Raw genomic sequence first — 27,978 nt, 5'->3', positions numbered from 1 at the left:
ATTGGGTATATATACATAAGCTTCCCTCCCCAAATACATGATAATTCTGCTCAGGCTGGGGCGTAAAGCATCTGGTTCTACAGGCTTTAGTACACAAACCTTCCGCTGAGCCGCTGCTTTTGCGTACCTCAGTCCTTATGATTCTGGAGCAGCTTGTGCAGAGCCGTTTCCTGTTCACGTGCTCCCTTTCCCTGCAATGACTTTGAGGCACCGCGGGCAGGGAGTGCTGGAGGAATCAGAAGTGTATCTCCTGCAGCGAGGGCATTTTGCTTTGGCAATTGGTAGGGCTATAACTTTATAGGAAGATTCTTCACGGATATCGCCACCTGTTGAAGAAAGCGTTACTGCTGAGATTGCGTAGGTGGAGTCGGCATACTTGGATATTCAAACAAAGCCAACAACGAAATATGCAGTAGTGCAGAAAAGAACCAGAGCCTGGCTGAAATAGTTCTCTCACCTTCCAAGTTGATCAGAAAGGTCCCTTTAGTGATGTTTGCATCTGCAGGTGTTTCTTTAGGTAGCTCACTCAGCAGGGTTGTCTGGGAAGCCATCATTATTTCATTCAGCTGTGAAACACTAGAGGTTTCTTCAGCCTGCAGTGCCTAAGGAAGAGAGTTAGTTTTCAGACTTGCAACCTGTTTTTTGTTCCTAGAAAATGTTACAGCAAAAGCAGAATTACTGCGTATGTGACTGCAAGAGCTGCCAGAGCCTTGTCATGATGACAGCACAAGTTTGTTTACACATGTTAGTGCCTCTGTGTGTCTAAATATAGAATCATTTTGGTTGGAAGAGACCCTCAAGATCATTGAGTCCAACCATTAACCCAACATTACTAACTAAACTATGTCCCTAAGAAACCTCATCTACACATCTTTTAAACACCTCCAGAGATGGTGATTCTCTGATTTTCTGGAAAGTACAAAGGAGAAGAAAGTTCACAGAAATTAGTATTTTTTGCACAGATAACACTTGGCTTAGTTGCATTTTTTACCTCCATTAATTCAAAGAGCAGTCCAGGCTCAATTACAATGACAGCTTCATATTCCAAAGCGTTCTGGCCAGAGATGGACCCAAGGAAAGAGTCTCTCATTGCACATGCTCCTTCTATAGCTTCCTCAATGCCAGGCTTCTTCCACGCCGAGCTTGCGTTAATCCAGCCAGTACGAAACACACCCTCTGAGTCTGGAAAGCAAAGCAAACAAAGGAATTCCTAATTTAGTGTCTTTCTAGTCAAGTGTTTATTACATGAGTGAAAAATAATGGCATTATCTCTGTATTTGTGCTCCTTTTAACTGTGCAGTTAAACAGTGCACTAGAAGAAGTCCTTGGAAATTACATGTGCTTTACCTTTCTTGTAAGGGAGGTACTGGAAAACCTCCTCCGCCAAGTGAGGAAGAATTGGTGCAAACGATCTGACTACTATGTCTAAAGCCTGTACTAGCACAGTTTGACACGAACGACGCTTGGGATCTTTTTCTTCTTCACAATAGAGCCTGCAAGACAGAGATGAAAGTGTTTGTTTGTACGTTCATGTTACTGTTCTCGCTCAAGAGCTGAGCTTTGCAGACTGCCATTGAAAGTACACAAGTCAGGCCTAGCTTGCCTTTCTAAGGAAAGCTTTTCCTAATTGCCATTCCCAGGCAAGCTCTGTGGCACAAGTATGTGACCATTTGCATATTCAGCCACATTTTGTCATAGGAAAGGAGATTTTGTACATGAGATGTTGATTTGCTGCATTGATATTGAAGAGAACGTTGTCAGGGAGCTGAGCCTGCAGCTCTCTCAGCCCTTTGTTCTAGTTGAGCATTAGGGCTTTTTTCCTGCTTTACTTGCATTCTGGAAAATGAAGATCAGTAGAATCCCCCACCTCCTTCCTCCGTCAGACAGCCCTGTCAGGATTTACCAAGCTATCCATCACATCCTTAGGATTCTTTAGCTGGTTTTTAGATCAGTGAAAGACAATCGGTTGCCCAATAAGTGCTAAAAGCCCTTCCCAAATCCATATGCGCACACTTCTAGGCAGAAATAGACTCAAGAATGTGTCTTTAAGAGCATTTAGTTTCAAATGTGTACACTTGATTACCTTTTCAAATGATGCAGTACCCCTAGCAGACAGAATATAGAAGCTGAGTGATGACAAAGATACTCAGCTGAAAGTTTAACTTTCACCTGGGCGCTTCAGTGCACTAAAGAACGAGACATAACTGGGAAATGTTCTCAGAGAGAGCCGTAGTCACTCAGCTTTTGCCTGGGAAGTTACTACCTCCATCTCAAACTGATTAACTTGTTTTTCACTCCTTTAAAGGCAGAAGCGATGAACCTACCTGTCTTTGATTATGGTGAAATAAAAGTTAGATAAGTTTCTGGAACAGAACGCTTGCAATAATCGAACAACTTTGCTATAATCGTATTCCTTGTATGCTTCTGTAACCTGGAGAGGGAGCAGAGACAGGATCAATTTTCATCCATGGTATACAATGCCAATGAGCTAGAACTTAAGCAAACTGTAACGAGTGACACAAAGTCTGGGAGAATCTTTTAATTCAGGTAACAATGAGAACAATGAAATAATTTCAATTCAAATTTGAGGGGAGAGGACATTAGCAACCCCAGCAATTATGTCCATATTTTCTCCTTCAGCAGAACGCTTATGATTGGCAGAAATGACTAATTTTTGGGCTACAGCAGGCTGCCAAAGCTCTACAAGTTTTGGGTTTGTGGGGTTTTACTGTTGCTTTTTTTGTTTGTGGAATTTTTTGTTTTGCTTTTATATCCTATTCTAACTATTTCTGAAGACTTCTAATTTGAGGCCTTGGGGGGGGGGGGGGGGGGGGGGGAGTCAGAAAAACTGGCCCATGTCAAATCCAAGTTAAGAATGTTAAAAAACAAAGCCATCCTCTCAAAAGTTGAAATAGACTTAAGGAATTGCACATTGCAAATAAACCTTTGTGGTTGTCGTTTGCCTACTTGACACACTCTTTACTCATACACCTAAAGAATTTTCCTTAGAGGGTATAACCAATGAAAATTGTGTTTAGATGAATATATATGTAACATTTTACCCTTACCTTGCTGCCATAATCTTGCAATAAATGCAGCATGTACTGATCTACTATGTACATCTCTGAAGCAGGGATGGAATCGGTCTCTGGATTGAAGCCAGCCAAGTTTCCCAGCATGAAGCGGAGCGTATTCCGAAGCTGGGAACAAACCAGGCAAATTAAACCTTAATGGTCCGCAGTTCAGATGAAACACAAGATGATAATATTATGTACTGAATTAACTGAGGCTGGTTTTTTTCCAAAGTACCAAGAAGAACATATGCCAAAAGGACCTATCAAAAAATGAAAAGACTGGCTATTGCCAAAACATGCTGCAAAAAAGAGTCTTTTCCTTAGTATACTTTACTATTTTATCCACAGATGTAAAGAGCAACAGCACCTGCCTAAATGAGTTTGGAAAAGCTTTCTTTACTCTAAAAGCTGAAAAGCCTTGCAATGAATTCTACTCAGCAAAGACACTGCAAATGTAAAGAGGACCTGTTCTTAGCATGAGGAGCATTAGAATATCTGCCTCGTACCTTGTTGATGTCATCTCTTGCAGCATTAAGTACAACAGGCCCGATCAGCACCTCGGTGAAAACATTCGATTCTGCCACCCACCAGCGGAGAACGTCGGCACCATACGGAGGGTCCGTGGTGTGATCCTGGGTAGGGACAGAAAGGCACAGGAGTGAAATGGCTGGGGCTCCTGCCCCACAGCGAGCGGCGCAGTCCCCTGCTGCCAGTGCTGCGGCCACAGCTGGGAGTGTGCCCAGAACCCACTGCATCTGGGGGCTTCATGGTAATTCCTGATAAGAAGCTAAAGCCAGGGCTACAATACATACTCACAGCAATTGCCTGTGTGCGGGCAGCGCTAGAACTCAGCTGAGATAAACTCACCTTACAGCCTTGAATCCTTTGAATGCTTAACATTAAAATAACCATGTTAACATCTAAAACTACACACTTTTTTTTCCCTTTCAGATTGTTTTTCACCTCATTTTCAACTCTGAAAATGGCTTCTGTCCTTTTTGAAAGAATAGAAACTATTGTGTGTTCTATTGAGTCAGATAAGCAAGTCTTTGTGAGGACTGATTCTGTTGTCTAGAGCAGGGGGGTCAAGCTCATTTTCACCAGGGGCCACATCAGCCTTGCGGTTGCCTTCAAAGGGCCTAATATAATTTTAGGACTGTATACATGTAACTAATCCTACTAGAGAGTTGCAAAATCTGCTTAGCAGCCTCAGAAAGAGCAACAGCAGGACTGGGGAGGGGAAAGATTCAGAGCATCACCTGCAGTGCAACCCCCCAACCACAGAATGAAGCAGGTGAGCAGAGCTGTGCATTCACAGCCCAGGCTGGCAGCGGACGGATCGCTCTGACTGCCCGACTGCCAGGCCCAGCTTGCAGGTTTCTATTAATTTGGAAACAAAGGTTAATTTTTTAATCCACCCCCATCATTCTATGCTCTTAAGTAAAAAGGAACCATTCTACACCTTCTATATAATGCATTTTCTTCTCCCTTAGCACAGAACAAAGGTGGTTTGTAATTTTATTTAGGTGCTACAGCTGAAGCCAAACAACTCAAGGTTTTTACTCCAGCCAAAAGGAAGTGCAGTGTAGCCAAAGTCTAGAAAAGCATTATGGAGTTCTGCTCCAAGACAGCTGCTTGGAGAAAAACATGCCACAAGACAGCTGCAGAGTCTGGTAGTGACAAATTGTAACCAGCAACTCTAAGAAACTCAAAGGAGCTTGACTTACTTCGCCTCCATTGATTACTACATCAGGGTCAACCACGTTGCCAATAGATTTAGACATCTTCTCTCCTTTCTCACCGAGGGTAAATCCATGAACTACTAGAGTCCTGAAGAAAAAAAAATCATGAAAACAAAAAATACCTATGTTAAGAATATATTTCTAATGAGGATACTCCTAAGTCAGAACATACAGAAATATTTTATTTTGGTAAGCCCGAGGTTTCATCTGTTGAGTTCGATCAACCATGAATATGCTGCACTACCCTCCAAGTGGTGCATATAACTCTATTTCCCTCATTTAATTTTACCATGCGAGCAACAGATTTTTTGCAGATGCCCAGGGCACACGTATTGCAGATTAAGTAAGATGAAAGTATTATTTACTCTTTAAGCCAATATGTGTCCAAAAATTGCACACCCTCCTTGCAACTGACCCGCATTCCTCTTCCCTGTGCTTTTCATCTTCAAGGCAACAAATAGTCACCGCTCCAGCATAAGACATGTACACAGTGATTCTGAATTCCTTACAGCCTAACATGCAATTCACACGTCTGTGATTGTAAGAGATTTTCCTACGGCATGTCCCATAGAAATTATGTGAGTGAGAGAGATGGCAAAAGAACAGACTTGTATCTGATACTATAACAGGATATATCTGAATCACCGAGAAAGAAAATGTCTATTAAAATTATGATGGAAAAAAATTAAACAATAAATCCATTACAATCTAACCTGAGAAAAACTTTATACTGAAAACATATGAACATAAATCAGATACTAAGCAATGGCTTGGCTTCTCTTGTTTGCACACTAATGTCCACACTATCAAAAGCTTGATATTTAATAAATGAACTAGCAATGTGTTTGCAATCCATTCACTTACTTATATGGTGCTTTTTTCCTTGTGGCCACGCTAGTTAATAGAGAGGATTGAAACCAGCCTCCCAGTTGGTCTTTTCCTTCAAGGTATGTATCTGCTCTTTGCTCTGTACCTTTAAAAACAGAAGAGTGTTTTTTTAAAAAACCATCAGCCTAAGTCTTTAAACAATTAATACACTTAACAGAAAATCTCTGTGAGTAAATGTTATTCTGCTCTTCAAAGCCCGTAGATGAGTTGCTTACACAAATGGTGTATGTTTACTTCAACGTGATACAAGTGATTCATTAGTATCACGATTTTTTTTATATCCAAGAATCGATGAACTCCAAAATTTAACAAATAAACTTGCTTTCCCCCAAACAAAATAATACATTTGAAAACAGAGGCTACTGTGCTTAGAGCACTTCATAAGAAGTTCTCAAAATACTTTACGCTTAAACCAACTGAAGGACCCAAGTAAAGACCACATACTTTGGAATTAATAAAAGCTGCACTACCACCTAGAACTCCATCAGTGGGGAATCACTCAGGATACAAGTCACAGATGTAACGCGCCCGACCGGCCTGTGTAAGGCATCAGGGAGTTTTGGAAGAGACCAGGGGGAGCTTTGGCAGTGACTGCAGCTCACCTGTGACAGAACTGACACTTCTGGTCGCTGGAAAGGATTAATACAAGGTGGGAAACAGCCTCTCGCGGGAGAGAGGGGGCTGGAGGAGCTTAACCAGGCGAAGGCTGAGCAGAAATGTTATTCCCTATAAACACACGACGAAGAGGAACGTTGGAGAAGAAGAGCTGGAGCTGCTGAGCACTGTGGGGCATCAGAGAAGGAAACGGGGTGCGGGGCACACGGCGCGGCCCTTGGCCGAGCACACGCGCCAGCACAACCGCACACCCGCCTGCCCCAGGGGCTGAGGCAAAGCTTTGATGGTTTGACTGGTGGGAGTCAGTCACCATACGAACGGGTACAACACGTGTTGACTCAGGCAGTTCCTCCTGGTCCTAAACGAGGTCAGAGTGAGACCAGAATAACGTGGAGCGCACACAACATGCAACTCAAAGCGTACAAATGTGCAACAGTACACACATGTTTGACCCGAATTAAGTGTTGACTCTAAAAGTTAGTGATGTAATTTTCCAGATACTCAGACAAAAGTTTCTCTAGTCATTTTTTATCTAGTAGCTCCTTTTATCCTCTTTCCTCCAAGGACCCCTGAAACAATGCTCCTTTCTGCTGCTGACACACTGCATTTATTTGTTTAACTTAATGGAAGTTTCAATATTTAGAGCAATCCTGCAATAAAAGGCAGTTCAACATTACAAAGGTCAAGGCCATGTGGCTCCAGCTAGCACAGGAAAAACCTGTGGGTGGGTGTTACAGTTCTTTTACACATTTGCTTATTCCTTCAAGAAAATCTACAAAGAGCTTGGGTTTATATGGAGAATAAGCAGGGATCAACCTTTGTATTGAAAGATCACAAAAATACTTGTGAGGACAAGATTAAAAAAAAGGCATTTTTGGTTAAGAAGAAAGTAACAGTGAAAAATCTGCAACAATACATTTGTTATTACAACTGGTTTACTAGCCACTGGTTTTAGAAAGGTGAGCTTCTCATGGAAATGCAAGTAGTTACAACTTAGAGAAGAATGTAAAGATATAAGTGATTACAAACAGCAAACTGTATTGGTCTTTCCTGACAGGAACTGGAGTACATCTGGCAGGCTGGCTCATGGAGCTTACACATTGAATGGACGCCTGAACATTTTATCTCTGTAAAGTACAAACAGGGGCTTTGGATATACAAAACCTTGTAAGTGCTCGTGTAACCCCCCCTACCTCATTTCATTAAAGCTGCGATGGTTATATATAAATTAATTCAAACACCGCGCACATTTCTTTGCAAATGGAAGAGCATGTCTGACAGCCCAGAAGAGACTTCTCAGTTGTTTATTTTACACTGAGGTACAGTACATAGGTCATTAAGGAGAATTACAATTACGATTTATGATCCTTCTGGTTCATAACTTTGATCTTACAGACTTTGACTTTTAGATCAAAAGTCTTGTATTTTAATGCCAGGAATGAATCAGCTAAGATAAATTCAAGTCTCTCAGTCAGCACAAAAGTTTAAACACTTAGATAGGTAAGTTGTAAAATACTCACATTCATTCAGTTAAATATTAGCCAATAAGATAGGGGAAAAAAGTTATGATGCTGAAAACCACCATCGTTGCGACAGAAAACTATGGGTGAAAAGCTTTTACCAATGACATGTCACATCACAGTATGGTCCCGTGTGCCTTTTTATATGAAGTATTTTGAAAAATTAGCATCTCAAGTTTGTAGTGCAGATGGAACTCTGCCCATGAAATGTCCAGACCCATAAGAGAATTTTAAGACAAAAGAATTCTCTAAAATGGATGCTAGAAGGACAGCTACTGAAATAAGCACTGAACATAAACTGAATTTCAAAGAACTAAAAAAAAAGTCATAGGCAGTAAGTACATTGAGTATGCAAAACCAGCAGATGCTTCTGAATCAGATTTTGCTTTCAACACACCTTCTTTATAGAGGCAGGGTATTAACACTCCTCTACCCCACAGCAGCACTGTGAAAATGAATTTACTCATGTACGAAGTATTCAGACTTCAAATTCAACGCTGCATAAAAGAATGTGGAAACAGCTCTTTCAAAAAATAAGAAATAATTAGATTTTTTTTAAAAAATGGGATCACATAGCACAACAATAAATTGTTCAGTGAAAACAGTGTTAGGCAAACAGAGCATTAAGGAAGCAAGTCATATCCCAAAAAACCTTTAGTAGAAGTGGGGATTTTCAGAGCACGTTGCACTTGTGGATCTGCTCTCGACAGTGCAAGTGGGGCAGGATTTATTTTACAGACAATCTAGTTATAGCTGAACATTTTTGGGTTTGTGACTACAGTAGCTGAATCTTTGATCTTCGTGTGTAAGTCGCACCCTCCTGCCTGCCATACAACTGATGTAGAACGGTTTGGTTAATTTGTCATTTAGCTAGAAGTGGGACCTTTGATACACCTCGGCTGGAAAAAGGAAGTCAACCATAATTTAATGAAATAAAAGAGCAACTTTATGTCATTTCCATCAGAACTATGACCAGTCTCTGATAGGAAACGCAGCAGGGCAAGTGTTAGAAGTATGACTGTATCCATGCAACCTGTGATTTAGGTCACTGAGCTTGCTGTCACTGAGCAATTCCTTTAACGTGTTAAAAACCCTCATATTGCCGAATATCTCTCTCCTCTTTTTCCTCACCCCTTTCCCAACCTGCCATATTTTTTGAAATGAAATCTGCGAGGCCATCAGCTAAAGGGATGCATTTTATACCCGCTGCATCTCATCTACTAAGCTCAGGCATAGCTAGTCTCAGTCCAGTGAAAAGTCAGGCCTAAGTTCTGCAAGCTGCAGAGCCACTGAAGACAACAACTTCTTTTTGCGAGACTGGAAGCGGCAGAGAAACCTGCAACACAGTTTATTCCTGCTGGTCACTAACAGACAGATCACTCACTTCTTATTTTCAATAACCTGAGTTCATGGTAGAGTGAAACAATTCTAAACATTAGTCATAGCATCACAGGATGTCCTGAGTTGGAAGAGACTCAGAACGATCGCCGAGTCCAACTCCTGGCCCTGCATATGACAACCCCAAAATTCACACCATCTGTCTGAGAACTCCTGAGAAGGTAGGTGATAAACGCTGGTATCACTCACCTCCTGCAGCACTTCACAGGGAGCACGCCAGCTCCCGTGTGCCCACAGGAAGTTTTTCTTCCCATTGTGACATTCTCTAAGCAATTTTGGATTTCCCTGTGAATTTCATCCATTTTTTTTCATCCCAAGAACACTTTGGAAAAGAATCCCATTGCTTAGCCTGTTTCTAAGCCCTGCCAATTATTTTTATCGACACAGGAAGTTCTGCAAAATTTTTGAACAGATGGAATATATTGGGAAATACAAGACAAAACTATTAATTCAACAATTTCTCCTGCAAAGTGCATTTTTCATAAAGGGTCAATTAAAACAGTAATTTCATATGAATCACTGAGACTGCACTTCAACTTCTGGCAGTGGCTGGGAGCCTCCATTATAGAGGAGAAAAGGTAATGCAACTTTGGTGTCATTTCTGAAGATAAAGAGGCTTATGCTGGTTAGTCCTTCCCCCAACTTTAGAACCGGTCCTGGCAGACAGCACAAGGAGATGCCTTACACACCCCAATTCCAGCAACTCTCATGAAAATAAATTAGATAGAGAAGAGGAACTTTCAATGGTTCCACGAAAGAAGAAGTCTGTACTACGAAAGAGCCAACATTTGTTAGACATTACAGAATCTATAAAGGAGCCCCACACAAATTAACAGTGAATGAGGAAATAGTAAAGACTATGAACATTAATACATGTAAAGGTCTTCTAGAAAATGACTGTTTGCTGATGGTACTATTGCCTGACCACGTTGCTAAGAAATAAAACCTCTGGTACTAACGTGTTTTACAATTCAACAAGATTGTTATCACGCGATTGTGTACTGAGGGGTTTAAAGTCCAACAGACTTGAAGTATGGGACCAGATTCCTCCTTTAGAAGAGACGCCTGACTTCGGACTATCCTCCAGACAAACCGTGTGTATTTTATATATTTCTACACAAATATGTATCTGCTACCTGCTGAGTAGCAACTACTGGCAGTTGGAGCTAAAAATAGCATATAGCAAGTATAAATATTTTAAGTGACAATATACTGCTTTGGTTACTGAAAGTAATCAAAACTGGAAAATATACCTACACTCTTATAATTATAGAAGTTACTTATATTTAGCATCTGGTCTCAGTTTTTTTATGCTTTAAATAGCATGCACAAGCACAAACTGAAATTTGTTAACTGAAAATAATTTAAGAGTTACCAACTAGCAGCAGAGTACCTTGGCCGTTTGTGTCACAAAACTTCTATACTCAAAACAAGTATGTTCCAATTAGAAGACATATGGTATGACACATAGCAGAATGAGTCAGAATATTAGAAAAATCTCATCTTCAACTATGCTGGAAATGAGTTTGCCAACATTAAACCCTTATCTTTACGAGCAAAAGCAGTAAGAAGTCACGACCAGTTTGCTGCTGGAATAATCTCACTCAGTTTTGCTGCTACCAACATCATCACGGAAAAGTCACATTTTGTTCTCCAAGTATTCTAAAAGAAAGATCAACATTTTAACTCTGTACCTTCCAAAACATGAGCCCAGGAAGTTCCACTGTCAAACCAGATGTCTAGGACATCCTGTCCCTTGACATAATCCAAAACATCACGACCACCAGCCTATTGGAAAAACAACTGTTAAATAACACAAACAGAACACTCTGTATCATCAATGCTTTTTGAAGACAGACCACTCTTGTACAGGGTCTGCTGCCAACTTTGTGAGTGAATACCAAATAATTTAGATAATTCTCCACAACAGTTTTCAGATAATTACTGATGAAAACCCAAAACAGAACAAAGAAAGATGACTAAAAAACACTGAGACGGCAGACAAGCTAGCACACAAGCTGCGGTGTTAAAGAACACAATAAATAAATGGAGAATAAAGAGTTAAGAAGAACTAAATGAAAGTTTGAATCTCTTTTAATGACAAAAACTTAGTATATATTTGGGCTCATTATTTGGTTAATTAGGATGTCACTTGCCTCCTGAACTAAAAGAGGGAGGAGGGAGATCTCTGCCCTGAATTAATGGCACAAATCTGATTGTGTGTGTTTTGCCATACTCGGATATCACTTTCTGAATATTCCTTTCACAGGACATCTTCTCATGAAGGTACAAGACTGAAAAGCACCATGGGACTCTATGAAAGTTTTATATTATTTCCCATCACTGAACCATCTTGAGCACTTTCTGTATTTGAAGTAAAAAAATTACCTTTGCTACAGCCTCTTTTGATAATAGTTGTTCAATAGGAAGGGTCCACCATGCATCTGTTCCTTGCTGCTCCACTATTTTGATGACATCTGTGACAGTTTCACTGGGTTAGAAGGAAAAAAGGGGTTTAAGAATTGATGAGTTAATTGTACCTTTCTGCAAGTATCCCAAATCCAAAGTGATGAAATATACTGATAAACAGATCAAGCTACTTAAACTTGTGATTTTCCAGCTTCTAATACAGACAAGCCTCCAGAGAACTTTCTACCTGTATTAAGAAGACTTCCTATCTTTGCAGGATGGGTAGAGTTGTGTAAAACCCAGACATACAGAAGCTTGCATGTATTCCAAACAGCTTTTCCTGCAAATACTCAATAACTGGGACCCCAAAAAGATGCCAGCAGCTTAAAAACTTATAAAATCCCTTTCCCTTGTTCTTTCTTGACCTTAGATTTACAGAAACTAAACAACTGCTTCCCACCCCCCCAATATTTGGTCTTTTTGACAACAGGCTTCTTTTCTCCACTGCAAAAAGAGACCTTGAGAACTCCTGCGGAAATGGAGAGTTCGGTAATGGCAGCATTTCAAGTAACATACAAAAATACTCAACTCCTGGTTGTCTGGATCCCCCCTTTTCAGCAATCTATTTTTTAAATTGTAAGAAACATATATATAAATACACTAGTCCCAACAATGTGGGAAACTGAAACTCCTGTACCCAGTAAAGGAATGATGTAAACAACCATTCAACATACACTCTGAAGGCAACACATAAGTTCGTATGGTATAGCACCAGCCAAGACAAAGGTCCTGAAAAAGTAGATACTATGGAAATAAGAAAAATTAAAAAATAAACTAAGCCTTTTTTCTGATGCGAACAGGTAACACTACCACAAAGCGTGCACTTCTGTCTACTATTTATGATCCATTCAATCATTGTCCCCAGTAGGTAAGGCTACGGGGAATTAATTTTTAGTATCATTTAATACCAAGTCTAGACATAAATTAAGATATCTTAAAAAAAACCAACATAACTCCCCCTCACTTTGTTTTGCTGACTCACAGAACACAATAAAGAGGTGATTTTTAAGACCAATGTTTGGGCATCATTACCTTGAGAACACAAATAGCATATCTAACTTCTTTAGCATCATCACTTTGATATTCTGTTTGGACTTCAGCATAATATTTTTTTCTCCACTGCTAAATCAGTTGAGCTACATCACCACAACATTTAGTGGACTCTAACACACACAGATTATAAGCATGAAAACACATATTTTCCAAGAAGATATAGAACGAATCATTATTTAATTACATTACATGAGGTGCAACATTAAGAAGAAAATGCAGTTTTGCTCTTCATTCTGGGAATAAAATGGAAATGATGGACCAAAAGTTTTTTATTAATGAATCAATCATCGAGTAATGAATTTACCTCTCAAAGTATATTCCTGTAGAGCATCCCAGTAGGTTTTCAAGAGAAGAGAAATCCCAGTAACACTCCATGCCACCACCATTCTTACTGTTTCAGGCTAAAATGGGTATCGCTCACCTTCCAGTTTCATGATGACAGGACACAATTTATGGCTTTGTAAAATATCTCCTAACATTTATCTTGGTGAAACAACATTTAGGAGCTCTGGTTCTGAATAGTATTGTTTCCTTCCAGAAATATTTGCACAGAAGCCTATTTGCCTATACTTCCAGTTGTGAATTGCTACTTTTCCAAGACAAAAGCAAACTACTCCAGCCATGGCAGATTGCTGGCACGCAGTTGATAAGTATCCCTTACATCTTGCCTCCTTCAGGCTAAATCTCCAAATCCAGAAAACTTCCCAGAAAAAAATTTAAAAAATAATAAAAAAAATCAAATAAGCCAAGGAGAAATTTGTTTCTTAGCCCAGACTAAACTACTCCACTGAATTTTTCTCTCTCTTGCAAGGTCAGTATGTTCCACTGAAGAGGCTTTACACCCAGACCTTCAGCCATGACACAGACCCTACAACTTGTGAATATTAAAAAAAAAAAAAATATATATATATATATAAAATATTATTTTTCACTCCTTGCCAACAGAAGGCTCCATCTTTGATTCTTCTCAAATAAATTATCAGTGTATTTTTAAAGACAATTACAGATAACTAGTTGGCTTCAAGTTAAAATTTCAAGAGCTCTCCCCACAGTCTCAACGTCTTCCTGTAAATGGCCAAATCTTATCCATGGAAGTCACCAGGAGAAGCCACAATAGCTGAATTAAAAAGAGGATCATTTACCCTAAAACATGCCTATTACCACATAAAATGTTAGTGCATGTTGAGTGATTCATGGAATAAGTCAATCAGTGTCCACCTAATGGATCTGGCACCAGAGCCAGAATTTTTTTCTAATCAAGAATCATACCCATAATTAGTACAGAAAAGCTACGAGCATGCCCTATAAAGCAAATAGAAAATTTAAACAGGAACTAAGCTTGTCTTCCACTTCACTTTTCCGTATTGCAAACACACTCCAGTGGAGGGACATAAACTCTAGTGGCAAATTAATTTCCCATCTATACATTTTTAAAGCATTCAACAGGTATTTGTTGACATCAGTGTTCGTAGAGATTTTTAAAAGCTGATAAATGAAGCTACAGACCCAAACTTAACAGCTACCTTGGAGAACATATTGGAATATACTCTTAACAATGTTTTTCAGGAACAGTCTGGATTCAGTTTGATCACAGCAGCAATCTCAGTTTGTCAGACGTTCTAAGCTTTAAGCAAAGGAAACACGGTCTGAAGTGCCTGCAGCTTTCTGACAGTGCAACTGTTACTGGCAGTGACATCTCAATGGAAGAGATAATGACTAAGGTCAAACCTATTGCACAAATATTTGGAGAAATTAATAGAGGTGGCGGGGGCACACCTGAAACACTGTGATAGTGCACACTGTGTGACCTGTGGTGAGGGTGACCTGTGCTCCTTTCCACCGGAGACAGGGACAAGAAGGAAATACAAAACCTTGCTATCAGTCTCTCTTGGGAAACCATCATAAAACGACTGCCTTCATTTACAGTAAGTATTGCCAGTGCCACACAACAGTGCCTACCAGCGCAGAGGCACATTCCTAAAAAACACACTATGCACCGACATCTTACCAAGCGTATTGCTGTGCAACGCAAAGCCTTATATTGTTAACTCATGGAGGGCATAATTACTTTTAAGACACATTTTTGTGACATGCGAACTAACACATACAATTACACTATGGATAAGTTTTAAGACAACTAGGAGGTCAGATTTTTGTCATCAATCACCTACAAGAAATAAGCAGTCAATGACTGTGAAGTCAACTTCCTATTGACCGATATTCTCAAAATTCTATCATAGTTTCAAATCAAGTAAAGAAAAAATTAGCAGTGCAAGCTTCTTTTCCTTATATTCAGTTTCCCTACTGAATATAAGTGAACATTAACAGGCAAGTGTTTTATACAAGGAGACAGTTAAGACCAAAGATTTCCAGGATACTGTTTCAACAAATACTTTTTCCTCCTACAGTCTGAAAAACCCAAGACAAACAACAAAAAATCCCACTCCTCTAATCTTTTCCCATGATCCTTATGATTAACTATTACCACGAGAGAGAGAAGTAACTTTATTTGAGGTACCTGTATTGTAAGGAGGAAGATTTTTGCAAAGCACATTTATGTAAGGTGCAAGTGAAAACCACCTTTCTCAAATAACTACTCATCACTTTATAATCTGCGGGCTTCACCGTGAGCATGATAATTCCCCGAGTTAGCAATAAACACCATTGTAAAACTTTGCCCTGTGTTCATACGCTATCTGGAAGGACTCGCATTACGTGTCACTCGCTACGTTTTAACACTGCAAGCCCTACGGCAATTCACGCTACCACGACACCAGCCAATCACTCCCGAGTCTGATATTGATTATGCTGAACACTTATTTAATGTGTTAACAGAAATTAGGCAGCATTAAGATATAGTCGTGAAGAGAAGAATACAGTGCCTGATGTTCTCTCAACCTCTTTTCAAAAGGCAGTAAAGAGGGCAAGTTAATCTTCTTTTTTACACGAACGTTGATACTTCAGCAGTAAGTACTTAGATTAAGACGCTATTGCTTACAAGTCACGAGCCTTAACATTTTAAAAACAAATTAGAGTGCGGGGCAGATCTATTTGAAAAACAGGTGTGGGGTTTTTCGTTTGGTTGAATTTTGTTTTGTGTTTTGTTTGTTTTGGTTTGGTTTTTTTGTGGTTTTTTTTTTTGGTTGGTTGTTTTTTTTTACATTAAGTTACTTGTTAATCAAAGTCATAGAGAAGGGGACAACAATCTTTGCAATAGTACTTATTATTACGAGTATCTGAACAATGAATTTGTAAAGTCAAAAAGTTATTGCATGAGGTCAGGTTAAATCTCATGTTTATGACCTGGTTGGAGCTACTACTGGAAATACAAAAAATCTCGTTTTACGTTTGGATCTCTTTCTCTCTTTCACCAGCTACAGAATTTCCTAGAATCAGAACGCTTTCTCAAGAAGTCTACTAAATTCTGAAAGCTGGTAAAAATATACGCATTTATTTGTGCATGTATTCTATTTAATTCTTTTCTCCACTTGCACAGAAAAATCACACGGACTCTTACCTGTGTACTCTCATAATTCTTACTGAAAACTGCAATAATGGAAAAAATGTTCTCTCTTTTCTCTCATGTAGGTGTTGGGGTTTTTTTTTGAATTTTAAAATTTGTCATCACAATATGATGTGGTTTGCCCTACAGGAGTAGTTACTTTATACAGTCCTAAAATTACATTCGGCCATTTGAAGGCAACCGTGAGGCTGATGTAGCCCCCAGTGAAAATGAGTCTGACACGCCTGCTCTACAGAAAGGATCCAATTTTCAGTAGTGTATTAAATTTATAACTGTATACAACAGTGTCATATAATCAAATGTGTTTTAGGGCTATGCGGGGCCACAGCAGAAAACAGGAAGACTCTCGGGGATCTTGCATCAAACTTGTTGCACACAAGATCACAATCTGGCTCTTGGCTTTCAAGGGCGCAAAACAGGATTGTTGGTGTGAGAAAAACATTCTGGTAGAGATGAGCAGGTGCATCTTGACAGAAAAGCTTTCTGCAGATTTTCACATAACAAATTCAGGGGAAACTCTGACTTAGAGAGGGAAACACAGTGGTTGATTTTAGAGATGTTTTTTTTTTAGAAGTCTTTTTACAGGTGATACATATACAGGATCACTCGAGACTGACCATGGGCGCTCTCAGATGTAACAGCAACTCCATGTGGACTACACTGACTTCCAGTGGAGATGCTGTTACTTTTGATAGCCTCTCAAAAACTCCGGAGCAGCTTCCAGTGAAGGACATTTATCCGGCATTCAAGATAAGAAAACAGCTTATGTTTTGAAATGTAAGTTATTTAATGTTGTTTTAATGACATCAATTATTCACACAATATTAACACGAAACTTCTCCAGCGTTAGAAATATGTCAGCAACCTACCGTGATATGATTGCAAAATGATAATGCAAATATAACAAAATATTTAGGCTTAATAAGAACTGGTGTCCAGGAAAATGACCTATGAATTGACAGACTGCTTTCTAAACTTGCCTGTCATTTCTATAGGCCAATATTCTGCACACTTTTACTACTCTAGTTACAGAAGTCTGCTACAGCTAACTTTTAATATTAAATGTGTGGTTTTACAGTTTTCTTTGAAAATTTCACTTCTACTGTAAAACGTTTTAGAAGTAAGGAGTACCAATTATAAATGAGCATCAGAAGCTGCCAGTCAAATGAAATAAATGTACTTTCAAGCATATTGGATGTGTTTTTGGTTTTGTTTGTTTGCTTGTTTTCCCTAAACGTCTCTCTTTTTCGCCAGATCAACTCTAACCAAACCTGTCATACTGTCCCTTTGTTCATTCACTGACATGCTAGGCCAATACCTACACACAAAGGTCGACTTGTTCAGCTATTGCAGAGTTTATCACATCAAAATGCCCCCATTGCCACATATCGTACAACTCCAGCAATCATCTCCCACAGCTCAAGTACTTACAAAAGACATGCTTTTTATACAGGTTACTGGCTTTCAAGGTAATTTTACTGCAACCTAAAGGGATTGCCATGCATGCCTCCTTTCAAATGTGTTCTGTACCAGCTGAGTTAGCTTCTCTATGTTCTGAAGGAGCTATTGCTTCGTAGTGCCCCTCACGTTTGGCTGCCAACTGCAAAACTGCTTTTCAGTACACTCTTATTTTGTTGTTAAACGACATATTTAAAAGTTTTAAGCAAGCGCAATTAACACACTCAAGCACACTCTGGAAACACACTATGATAAGCATTCCTCAGAAACTGTAACTTTTTAATGTGAGCATATGCTTCCTTTTTAATACAGTAACAGTTTTTGCAGGTAGAATGATTTAACACCCACAGAGCCTCCATCCCTTTATTTCCTGATGTGCGTCAGCATTATTCAGGTACTATAAACGGCTACGGTTATTGTGGTCTTTTCTCACAGCTATTGCCCACTGTGCGGGAGTCAAAGTACAGATCTGTGCACCTACACACCCAGGGACACTAAGTGAGGCTGAAGACCAACTGCTTAAAGTCCGTTCCCTGCTCTCCACACCCTAAGCCTCGCCTACTACAGCACTTAGTGCTCAGTCAAGCCTCTGCAAAGCATGCTGGTCTCTCTGCAGTGTATTTATTCTGCAACACTACTTCAGTTCATCTCCAGCTATGCAATCTTGTTATCCATAATGAATTTGCACAAACTGCTGTAAGGTTAAGATGTATAAAATGGAGTTACACTAGCATATCTCAAGTCAGAAAACAATTCTGGAAATAAACTATGAATGTGGAACTCCACAATATTATTTTAATGAACTAATCTCTTAGACGATATTCACAATTGAAAACCTCTGTTCCCAAAAAGCAGAACTCAGTTACTCCTCAAAACACAGGAAAGGATCATATTTGTTTGAGGTTTCTTGTTTTAAAACATAGCTTGGATTTCCTCTGAGTTACATTGTCTGGAATTCCTGAAATGCAGTGTTTGCAATATCTGGATACTATTAACTTAATCAAAAGATGGCAGAGTAAGACTACTACCTGAAGCTTTAGACATACCAAATCATAAAGCTAAATGCCGCTTACAATTTCTATGGCTGGTTCTTCAAAAACCCTCTAATTTTATTTCTAAACAATATGCAGTTATTTATTCTGCAACCAATTTGGTTATTCCATTTCAGATATCTCCTTGTCACTTCTTCAATTGGAGAAAGCTATTTTGACACAGTATCTGTATTATTCAATTTACAGTGCTAACAGTTGCAGTCTATTCTAACTACAACTTGCATTTTACTCCTTGCTTAAACGCAAAGGCCAGTGATTACTGGCAGCCCACTTGAAGATGAGGGATGAACGCAGCAATTACTATCAAGGGGACTTTTCAGGTAACTTAAGTATCTAAGTAAATTGATTCCTATCACTTACATACAAGTCACCTTCAGCAATGAGTTTCTGATTGTTCTAACTTGTAGGTGAATCAGTTCTGCGTATAAACAATTGCAAGTAAACCCATGTACTTATACTTAAATAGTTAGAAGTTTTATAATATTGTGTAACTGCAGCACAACAGAGAGTGCTCATTCTTTCATTTTTCAGTATATAAAGCTGGACAAATACCTGTTAATCAAGCTCTCTCCTGTGTTCTTCTGATAAAAAACAGGGATTGGAACACCCCAACATCTTTGCCGCGATATACACCAAAACGTCCTTCTGTCCAGCATTTCAAGCATTCTGTTCACTGCAGATGTAGGAACAACTTTCACTTTTTTCAGCGCTTCCTGTAAGGTAGACAGTGAATTGTTGAACACACTCCAGCATTCAGACAAACACTGGTTATGCTACCAGTTAGAAAAGGTACAGGTCTACACTCCCACTCCCAGCATTGAAAAAACGTGTCTTGGGCAACTGTCACTTTTACTTAACTGCATGTGGCTCTTCAATAAGATACTTCGTACATGTCCCCACAGAGCAATTAACGCTTTTTTGCCAGCTCTGATTCTCGAGCAGACCCTAAAGTGAGTTATAAATGGCATCAGCGCTCTATCTGAAGTTTAATAGCTCATTGTGTCTTGGGCTTTTGTCTACTTTGAAACCACATCTTGATACATACTGAATAACCATCATATTTTCCCTTCATTCTAGGTGAAGATGAATATGGAATAAATACCTCATGCCCTAAATTAGAATGAAATCCCTGTTACCCAAGCCAGCCCAAGTGCTGGTCTAAATTTTCTGTGTGAATGTACATAATTGCAAAGAGCACTGCATTAAAACAAAACAAAACAAAAAAACCCAAACAACCCAAACAAAACCAAAACCAAAAATGTTTTAAAGTTATTCGAAATAAGACTGTAGCAAAATTAATAGGGGAGCAAACAAAGATGTCTGGCCATGCAAGGCTACTGTAATGACAAAGGTAATTTTAATAGTGATAAAATTGTCTCTTCTGACTTAATTACTTGAAATCTATTTTGGGAAAAAAAGTTCAGTAGCTCCAAGAAATTTATACGTCTCATGTCAACACTCTAAACAAATACCTCAGGCAATGTATTTATCCTGAATTGTTTCAATATTGACCAAAAAAACAACAGCATTCATCACTTCAACACATAACTAACACTTTTCAATTACTCTTTGTAAACCCAAGAGTAGAACATATTCTGGAGTGAGATGTAGTAAGATTGTTTTGCTGACTTCAAATAGCATCAGCTGTTTTTAAATGCCCCATAAAGAAAGCCAAATTATATACCTGTGCTGCAGCCTTTACACTTGCTGTGTTTACAAACCACTGTTTGCTGGCACGAATGATCATTGGTTTCTTAGTCCTCCAGTCATAAGGGTAACTGTGCACATACTTCTCCTCTTTTAACAAACTCCCGGCTGCTTGAAGCATCTGAATGACTGAGAGAAAATATGAGACAAGATTAAAATCCAATTTAAACATACTGCTACTGTTAACCTCAATTCATCCCTTTCCATCATCAACACCTGTACCTCATTCGTATTAAAAATATATTCAGTTCATATGAATGAATCCTCAAAAATATACCTGCAGGAATGCGACTGATCAAGTAACAAATGGCTGAACACCAAATACTCACCAGTTTCATTCCCCTCTTCAAGGACATTCTTGTTTTTAAGTTGAGGACCTGCAGCCTCAGTGAAAAAACCACCTTCATCCACAAGGCAATCCTAAAAATAAGTATGTTAATCAAGTCAATAAAGAACCATGTGGCAATTAATTACCTTTTTGGTATTCAAAAGCCAGTTAAGAACTCTGCACAGTAACTATTTTCCTGATGAACAGCAAAGTATGTTGTATTTCAGTACACTTCAGACTTAGTTAAACGCAATTCAGTAATCTATCAGGCAAGTGAATTTTATACACCAGAAGAAAGGACCCCCATCATGTTTACAGGTATACCACAACTGTCTTACATCAAGTCACTGGTTATTATTTCAATGACTTTTCAAACTGACAGTGAAAAACATAAACAAACAACCCAAGAAAAAACATACCCCAAAAACTCCCCAACCAGAAATAGGAGTATAATCAAGTTTTGGAACATCTCAAGAGTCAGTGCTTTAAAAAGGTGAAAAAGTATACCCTGCACCTTCATTTCCATCAAACACAAACTGATCATGCATAACTGAACTGTATTTATGTATACATTTAAAACCAGCTTCGCTGAAAAAGAATAGTACGAATGACCTACATAACTGGTGATTTACAGGTCTGCAAGATACAGCTTTAGAAGACAATTCTGAGCACTGAAAGACAGTGGCTGAGAACTGTTGTCTGTGTTATCCTTTAAAAAAACCAAAAAACACAGAGAGAGAAAAGAGAAACTGGATTCTATTCTACCACTTCCCTGTGAGTTTTAATTAGCAGATGGATGAAAACCTTCATCCTTTTATTTTGATTCACACTTCAAGGCTGGTTGTGCATTCCTGCAGGCCATTAGTGATATTCACACTTACGCGAATGCCTCAAAACATTTTCAAGTTTTACGCACAAATTACAAAAATCACATTAAAAGCACATGATCAAAAAGTTGTAGGAAACCAAAACCAAAACGTACTGTGGATAACTGATGGTGGGAAGCCACGCTGTAGTCTTCCATACCATGAGCTGGGGCTGTATGAACTAATCCTGTCCCTTTTGCCATTGTCACGTGATTTGCGGGCAACAGAGGAGAGACTCTGCCAGGAATTGTGGGATGAGCACAAGACCCATCTGCCAAATCTACACCTGGAGGTTGGGTTAAAAAAAAAAAAAAAGGAGAAAACAAAACAGAGAAACAATTTGTGCATTCAGATTCTTTTATCAGGGAGAAGAAATAAAATAATTGACCAGCAAGTGTATGCACAGGATGCTATTCAGATGTCCTACTTCTTTATCTTGTTTGTGGGTCCCCATCCAAATGCTTTCAAATTCTCTGCACTGTTAATCTTGAACAGGGTTTTTTTTTTTCTCCTTTGAAGGAAAAGCTTTTCTTCTACCTTAGACAATGGTATTTTGTTAGTAGTAACATTCAACCTAGAGACATTCCACACTTGCCCATTCCCTGGCAATCATTATCTCAGTGTTCCAGAAACAGACCTCAAGAATGATTTAATAGGCTAAAATCCTTGAATTTGGGATCTATTCCTAGTTCTCCCACTAAGTACAAATATTATCATGAACAATTCATTTAAATTCTCTAAATTGCATACAATTAAAGCGAGTACAGCACACATTAAGCTAGTGATAATTTAAGGTTAAAAAAGAACATTGAAAGAATCTTAGTAGTAAAGCCTTGCTGAAAGTTGAGAATTACATCATGTGACAATATGGCCTTCATTGAATTCTTTCTTCTTAGAAGGAACATGTTTAGAAACTGCAGTCAGTTAGATACACAGATACAGTAAAGTAACAAACATAACTAGTAACTAAATATATGAGAAGATAAAAAGAAAAGGTTCTAATATTAAACTTCTTTTCAAGAACTACTGTTGTATGTTATCTGCAAATCATGTGATTCAAGAAGGCAGAATCTGTAAATCTGTAAAACTACCTTCAGGTAGTTTTATCATTACGTAAATACAAGATTATGAAGCAGAAACAGTTTTTTTTTTTTTCCCCTCCGAAAAAGAACACGTAGAAAGACACCGAAAGAACCTGAAAAGAAAGTGACAGCAACAGCTTTCTCACCTCCTTTAGATAAGCATATAACCATCACCGAATCACTGATAAATGCAAATGAATAAATTTCACAAATGACAGTTAAATCCCAAATCATGACACTGACTCAGAAGCATTAAGAAATATCACTTTGCAGTTTGTTGGGACACAACTGCTTTAGTTTTTCCATGCAGACAACAGTCACTAGGGTACCTCAATAGCCTTCATGGTTGTGGTGAAGGCTTAAGACACATTAATAATGAAAAACTTTGAAAGTAACATGAAATAACAAGAGCAGCATGTAGCTAGAGCTATATATTCTGCTACACTAGGTAATTTCAATACTTTTCATAGAATTTAGCCATCAGGCAGTCAGCAAGCACACTTGTAATTAGCACCTTGTTCTCATCAGCAAAAGACTAGAAAGACCAAGCGCATTCAGTGTAATTATTATTTCCATACTGAACAGACTTCTACTCCATGTTTAAGTTTTCAAAGTGTGAATCCAGATTTTTAAAAGTACTTTGAAATCTAGAAATGAAAATTCGAGCTACAATACACCAAGTCTGACTCCTTTTTGTATTATTTCAGTGAATCATGTTCTCAAAATATAAACAAACTTAATACATGGAAAATGAAGCAGTTTTCAGACACCTACAAGCAGATTTCTGGGCAAACTGACAATATTAAAGCTTACCTTTACACGTTGACATAACTTCAAACTGCGTATCCAAAACAGCAGCTGTAGATTCAACTCTATCTGCAGCTAGAATGAACTGTTCGCCAGTCGTCGTACATTTCACAATTGAGTATCTACAATACAAATATACACTTGTGATACTAAATAATTACAAACAGCATAAAGCTACAAATTCTTTAAATGCTCCATCTCTACAAGACAGCAAAATATGGTTTAAGATCTACATGCCAAATTCACTCTTAAATCTCGAAAGAATTGCAAGATAATGTAAAATTAGGAAGAAGAAATAACTTTAAAAAATAAAAATCAAAGCAGAAATCAATATATTAATAGAGCTACAGAGCAAAGCTTACAATTGTGTCACTTAAAAAAAACAAAGCAACTGCAAAAAAGATGCCTTAAATAAAATGTAATGACAGTCTAGAATGTTTTAATTTTGCTGAAAGTTACTGATAAATACTGATGCAGATCACTGAACCAAGTCAGACACATACGCTGAATCCGGCATGTAACAAACTGCTTGATTGGCTGGGACAGTCCAGGGTTGCGTGGTCCAGACCAGCAGACTAGCAGGAGATGATCCATCTACAGATGTAAATTAGAAGTACTTTACTCACAATTATAACAACAAATAAAAGCTATCTGTCTCAAAATCCATAGAGAAGTCATACCTATCACAGAGGCCAGCTTAGGTGGCGACTTTAGCAGGGGAAATTTCACATACACGGCACGACTGACATGCTTCTCATTGTATTCAAGCTCTGCTTCAGCCAAGGCTGTTCTGGGTTGATATCAAACATAAGTTAACACAGTTGAACATGAAAAGCTACTGATATCCTTGCTAAAATTTTGCAGACAAAACAGTAAGTTGATTCTTACTTTGTTGAAGGAGACCAGAACACAGGTTTATAGTCCTGATAAATTAAACCCTAAAGAGGAAAGGGAGGGAAAAAAGAAAGTTAGGAGAATCAAAGCTCATGACAAATCAAAACACATTTCAGCAAGAATTCAACATACCTTATCGTACATTTTATAGAAGACTCTCAGCTGATTTGCTTCATACTTTGGATCAGATGTACGGTAGCAATTATCCCAATCTGCCATTACACCCCAACGAATGAAGGCGGATTTCTGTTTCTCAATTGCTCTTTCTGAAAATTCTCTGGCTGAAAGGGAATAGTCCCATTAAGCACAAGGTTTAGGCCACAAAGATCAAAATAACACCATTTAAAAAAATGTTACTGACATCTTTAGAAAAGGTCAAGCTGAACATATTGAAATTATGCACCGATTATTGATGTGTATTAACTAGACTATTATGGCTCAAAAAATATCTATTTCAGCATAGTTGTTGCACAAAATGACTGCAAGGAGTAAAAAGATCCTGTTTGACTAATAATGGGACATATGGCAGACGTCTCTAGGACATAAACTTTCTTTTTAAGAAAGAGGGAAAAAATATTTAGTTAAAAAGAGCAATTTCTCAAAATGTATTTGCAAATAATGTAAAATAAGTAAGAGTGAAAATTAACCACCTGTTGATAGCTGATCCAAACATTTTAAAGCAACATGCATGTGGAAACAAGTTAGCTCATTTCATTGCTGCAGTTTCGAGCTAAAGAAGTTTAAATTGCTCTTTATAAATAGTTTTGCAGCTGAATGTTGTTGTCTTTCAATACTTAAGGTATTTGAAATTATTTTTTCGAAAATATTTCCATATAACGCAGACTAACTTTCTCTGAAAGGACCACTCATATAGCTTTGTAGTATTGTTAAGAGCAGTCAATAAATACATCCCTAATTGTGATATTGAGCCAAGCTGTACTGATAAAGTCCAAGTTTTATCACAGAATGGTCAAGGTCAGAGGGGACCTCTGGAAGTCACCTGGTCCCACTCCCTGCTCAAGCAGGGCCTCCCAGTTTATAAGGAACTTCTTTTTAGCTCCTCAGCAACTTCAGGCTTCAAAACCCAAAAGCATGCTGATCTGATAAATACTGATTTCATACTGCTAGACAGTTATGCAAAGCAGAAATCCAAACCCTCAGTCCTTTTGTTTTTTTTAAACACATGGTTAATGCTACGCATGCTCATGACAGAAAAAAATCAAGCCTGTGTTCAATTATCCCACTTTATAAGATTACATTGTACTCAGCAAATGCAGTGATCCTAGAAAACGTTACCAACAGCTAATAGGAAAGCACCCACTAGAGTATAAAAGCTATGTGTAAAGCATAAAATTCAAAACACACTGAGTAGCATGTACAAATACTTAAGCCAGCTTTTTCTACAAAGATACTGACAGTAGTTTACCTTTCTGTCTAATTTCCATTGGTGAAAGATTTTCAGCTCCTCTGACTTCTGACAATGCCTTCAACTCAATTGGCAATCCATGACAATCCCATCCTGGCACATAATGTACTTTATAACCTCTCATCACATAGAAACGATTAGTGATGTCTTTCAAAATCTGAAAAGACACAAGGGTCAGCTGCCACTTTAGCTCCCCCGTGTGGAATAGCTACATTATTAATTACAATATTCCTATTTTTTAAAAAAAAAAAAAAAAAAAAAAAAGGGCTGAATGATACACTTACATTTAAGACCGTCTATTTATGATTTTGCCTTGCCCATCATTTTATATTCTGGCAGAACCTCAAAGAACCTCAGATATCAAAGGAATTTACATCCAGTGTAACTGAAAGACGCAGTTTATAAACTTGCAAGACTTGAAGCAAACAAATTCTACTTGCTCTCATTTTTAAAGTATTGAGTTGCATCTACAGCATTGGGATAGTATACATTATTGCTTTCTGATATACGTGATCACCTACCAAAACCTGTCATTTTCAGAAGCCCAAGCTTTAGCACTTGTACCTTAAGAAGCCGTGGGTCACATTTTAGTCTTTCCCACCTTGTAGTATAATGTAATACTGTCATTCGCAGCACTGAATCTAAATGTATCCAAACACATTTAGGAGTACTATTTCAAAGCTGAAATTTACTTTTTTAAAACTATAAACATTTAGTCATTGTGGTTCCATTGATAATACCCAGATAAAATAAGTTTAACAAACTCACGAAATACTCAAATGAAAAAAGAACAGCAAGACACAGCTCAAACACACATTACAACAACATTATTACATATGGAAATAAACACTCAGCCAGCGGTGTGTATGTGATCCATTCAACAAACAAATAAATTGTGCATTTCATATTGCTTAGGAATGAAGGCTGGATCTTCTCTAAAAAAAAGCATTCTCTTTCCACTGAAACATTCAGCCTCATAAATAAGCATTCAGCATACAGGTACCATATAATGGTATATGGTATTTTTTTCATGGTATGGTATCTGTATCACCATGGTACCATACAGTATCTATGTTAGTGTGCCACTTGCTTTTTAAAAGGCTCATCTTCCAAATGCAAAACACATGAAAGTGCAATTGACTTAAGTGGGAATGGAGAGCACACAGCACATAAGGGGAAGTATCAAAACAGTACGGTTTGAACACGTAAATATTTACTTTATTTAACGCATGACCAACATGAGGGTCTCCATTGGCATAAGGTGGTCCATCGTGGAGACAAAATTCCTGCTTTGTTTTCCTTTGCCTTTGCCATGAATACAGTTCCGAAAAACCACATTTCTGTAGAGACAATGAGAAAACACCTACATCATCACAGGTCTTTGCACTTAAACAAAGTCGGTATTTTGGTAAAATAATAAAAGAAAATTTTTTAAAAAGTGGAGAGTTAACTTTCCTAACTCTGTAACAGAATGCATCAGTAGTTCAAAAGTATTAAAAAACTTGTGGATAGGCATGATACTAAGGCAAACATTATTCTGGCTCTCCATTGTGAGGAGGGTCATTAGTCTTTCTCCAAACAAAACTACAACACGCTTTAGAGTATCCAGACTACAACTAACTAACTAACTAACTAAAGATCCCGAGTTCTTCAGCCCCCCTCAGCGAGCACCAGGCGGCCTGGCCGGACGCCCCACACAGCCCGGGCCTACACACGGGTCCCCGCAGCAACCCGCGGGCCCGGACACAAACTTCCGCCCGCCGCTCCCCCGCCTTTCCCGGGCCGGGCCGGGCCCCCCCAGCCCCGCCGCTACCTGCTGCGTCTCCAGCTCGGTCTGTGGCTGCAGCCGCCCCGGCAGCTGCGCGGGAAAGCGGCTGTGCGGCAGCAGCACCGTGTCCCGGTACTGGGAGTCCTGCCGGCTCTCCGCCGCGGGCTGCTGGCTGTTGGCCTCGGAGGCGGCCGAGCGCGCCCAGCCCCAGGCGGCGGCCCCGGCCCGGGCCCGCAGCCCGACCCGCGCCCCGGGCCGCGCCAGCGGCGCCCGACAGACCCACAACATCCTCACGGGCTCCCTGCGCT

General features: G+C 38.9%; 1 protein-coding gene across 1 annotated transcript; it reads right to left on the bottom strand.

Moving 5' to 3' along the window:
* Positions 1-9: 9 nt before the first annotated feature.
* On the bottom strand, positions 10-27,960 carry IARS2 (isoleucyl-tRNA synthetase 2, mitochondrial). The gene is made up of 23 exons (XM_080343003.1): positions 27,716-27,960; positions 27,120-27,242; positions 25,903-26,059; positions 24,609-24,757; positions 24,471-24,520; positions 24,263-24,372; positions 24,086-24,176; positions 23,589-23,704; positions 21,810-21,979; positions 20,829-20,919; positions 20,477-20,628; positions 19,345-19,505; positions 11,626-11,728; positions 10,932-11,025; positions 5,681-5,789; positions 4,802-4,904; positions 3,581-3,706; positions 3,069-3,200; positions 2,325-2,431; positions 1,348-1,493; positions 992-1,182; positions 458-602; positions 10-326 (listed from the first exon to the last, which is right to left on the bottom strand). The coding sequence occupies exons 1-23, from the start codon at positions 27,956-27,958 to the stop codon at positions 175-177; spliced, it is 3,021 nt and encodes a 1,006-aa protein (XP_080199129.1). The 5' UTR covers positions 27,959-27,960; the 3' UTR covers positions 10-174.
* Positions 27,961-27,978: the final 18 nt, after the last annotated feature.

Source organism: Nesoenas mayeri, assembly GCF_963082525.1.
Source record: "Nesoenas mayeri genome assembly, chromosome: 3".
Taxonomy (NCBI): Eukaryota; Metazoa; Chordata; class Aves; order Columbiformes; family Columbidae; genus Nesoenas; species Nesoenas mayeri.
This window is presented reverse-complemented; position numbering and strand designations above follow the sequence as displayed.

What these genes read in the sequence shown, in the direction of transcription:
- IARS2 (XM_080343003.1), bottom strand. Translation starts at nt 27,958, where the DNA reads ATGTTGTGGGTCTGTCGGGCGCCGCTGGCGCGGCCCGGGGCGCGGGTC. An exon ending in AGGAAAAAAGCACCATATAA is followed by an intron (nt 4,905 to 5,680) that starts GTAAGTGAATGG and finishes TTTTTTCTTCAG; the next exon opens with GACTCTAGTAGTTCATGGAT. An exon ending in CAAGAGATGACATCAACAAG is followed by an intron (nt 3,201 to 3,580) that starts GTACGAGGCAGA and finishes GTTTGTTCCCAG; the next exon opens with CTTCGGAATACGCTCCGCTT.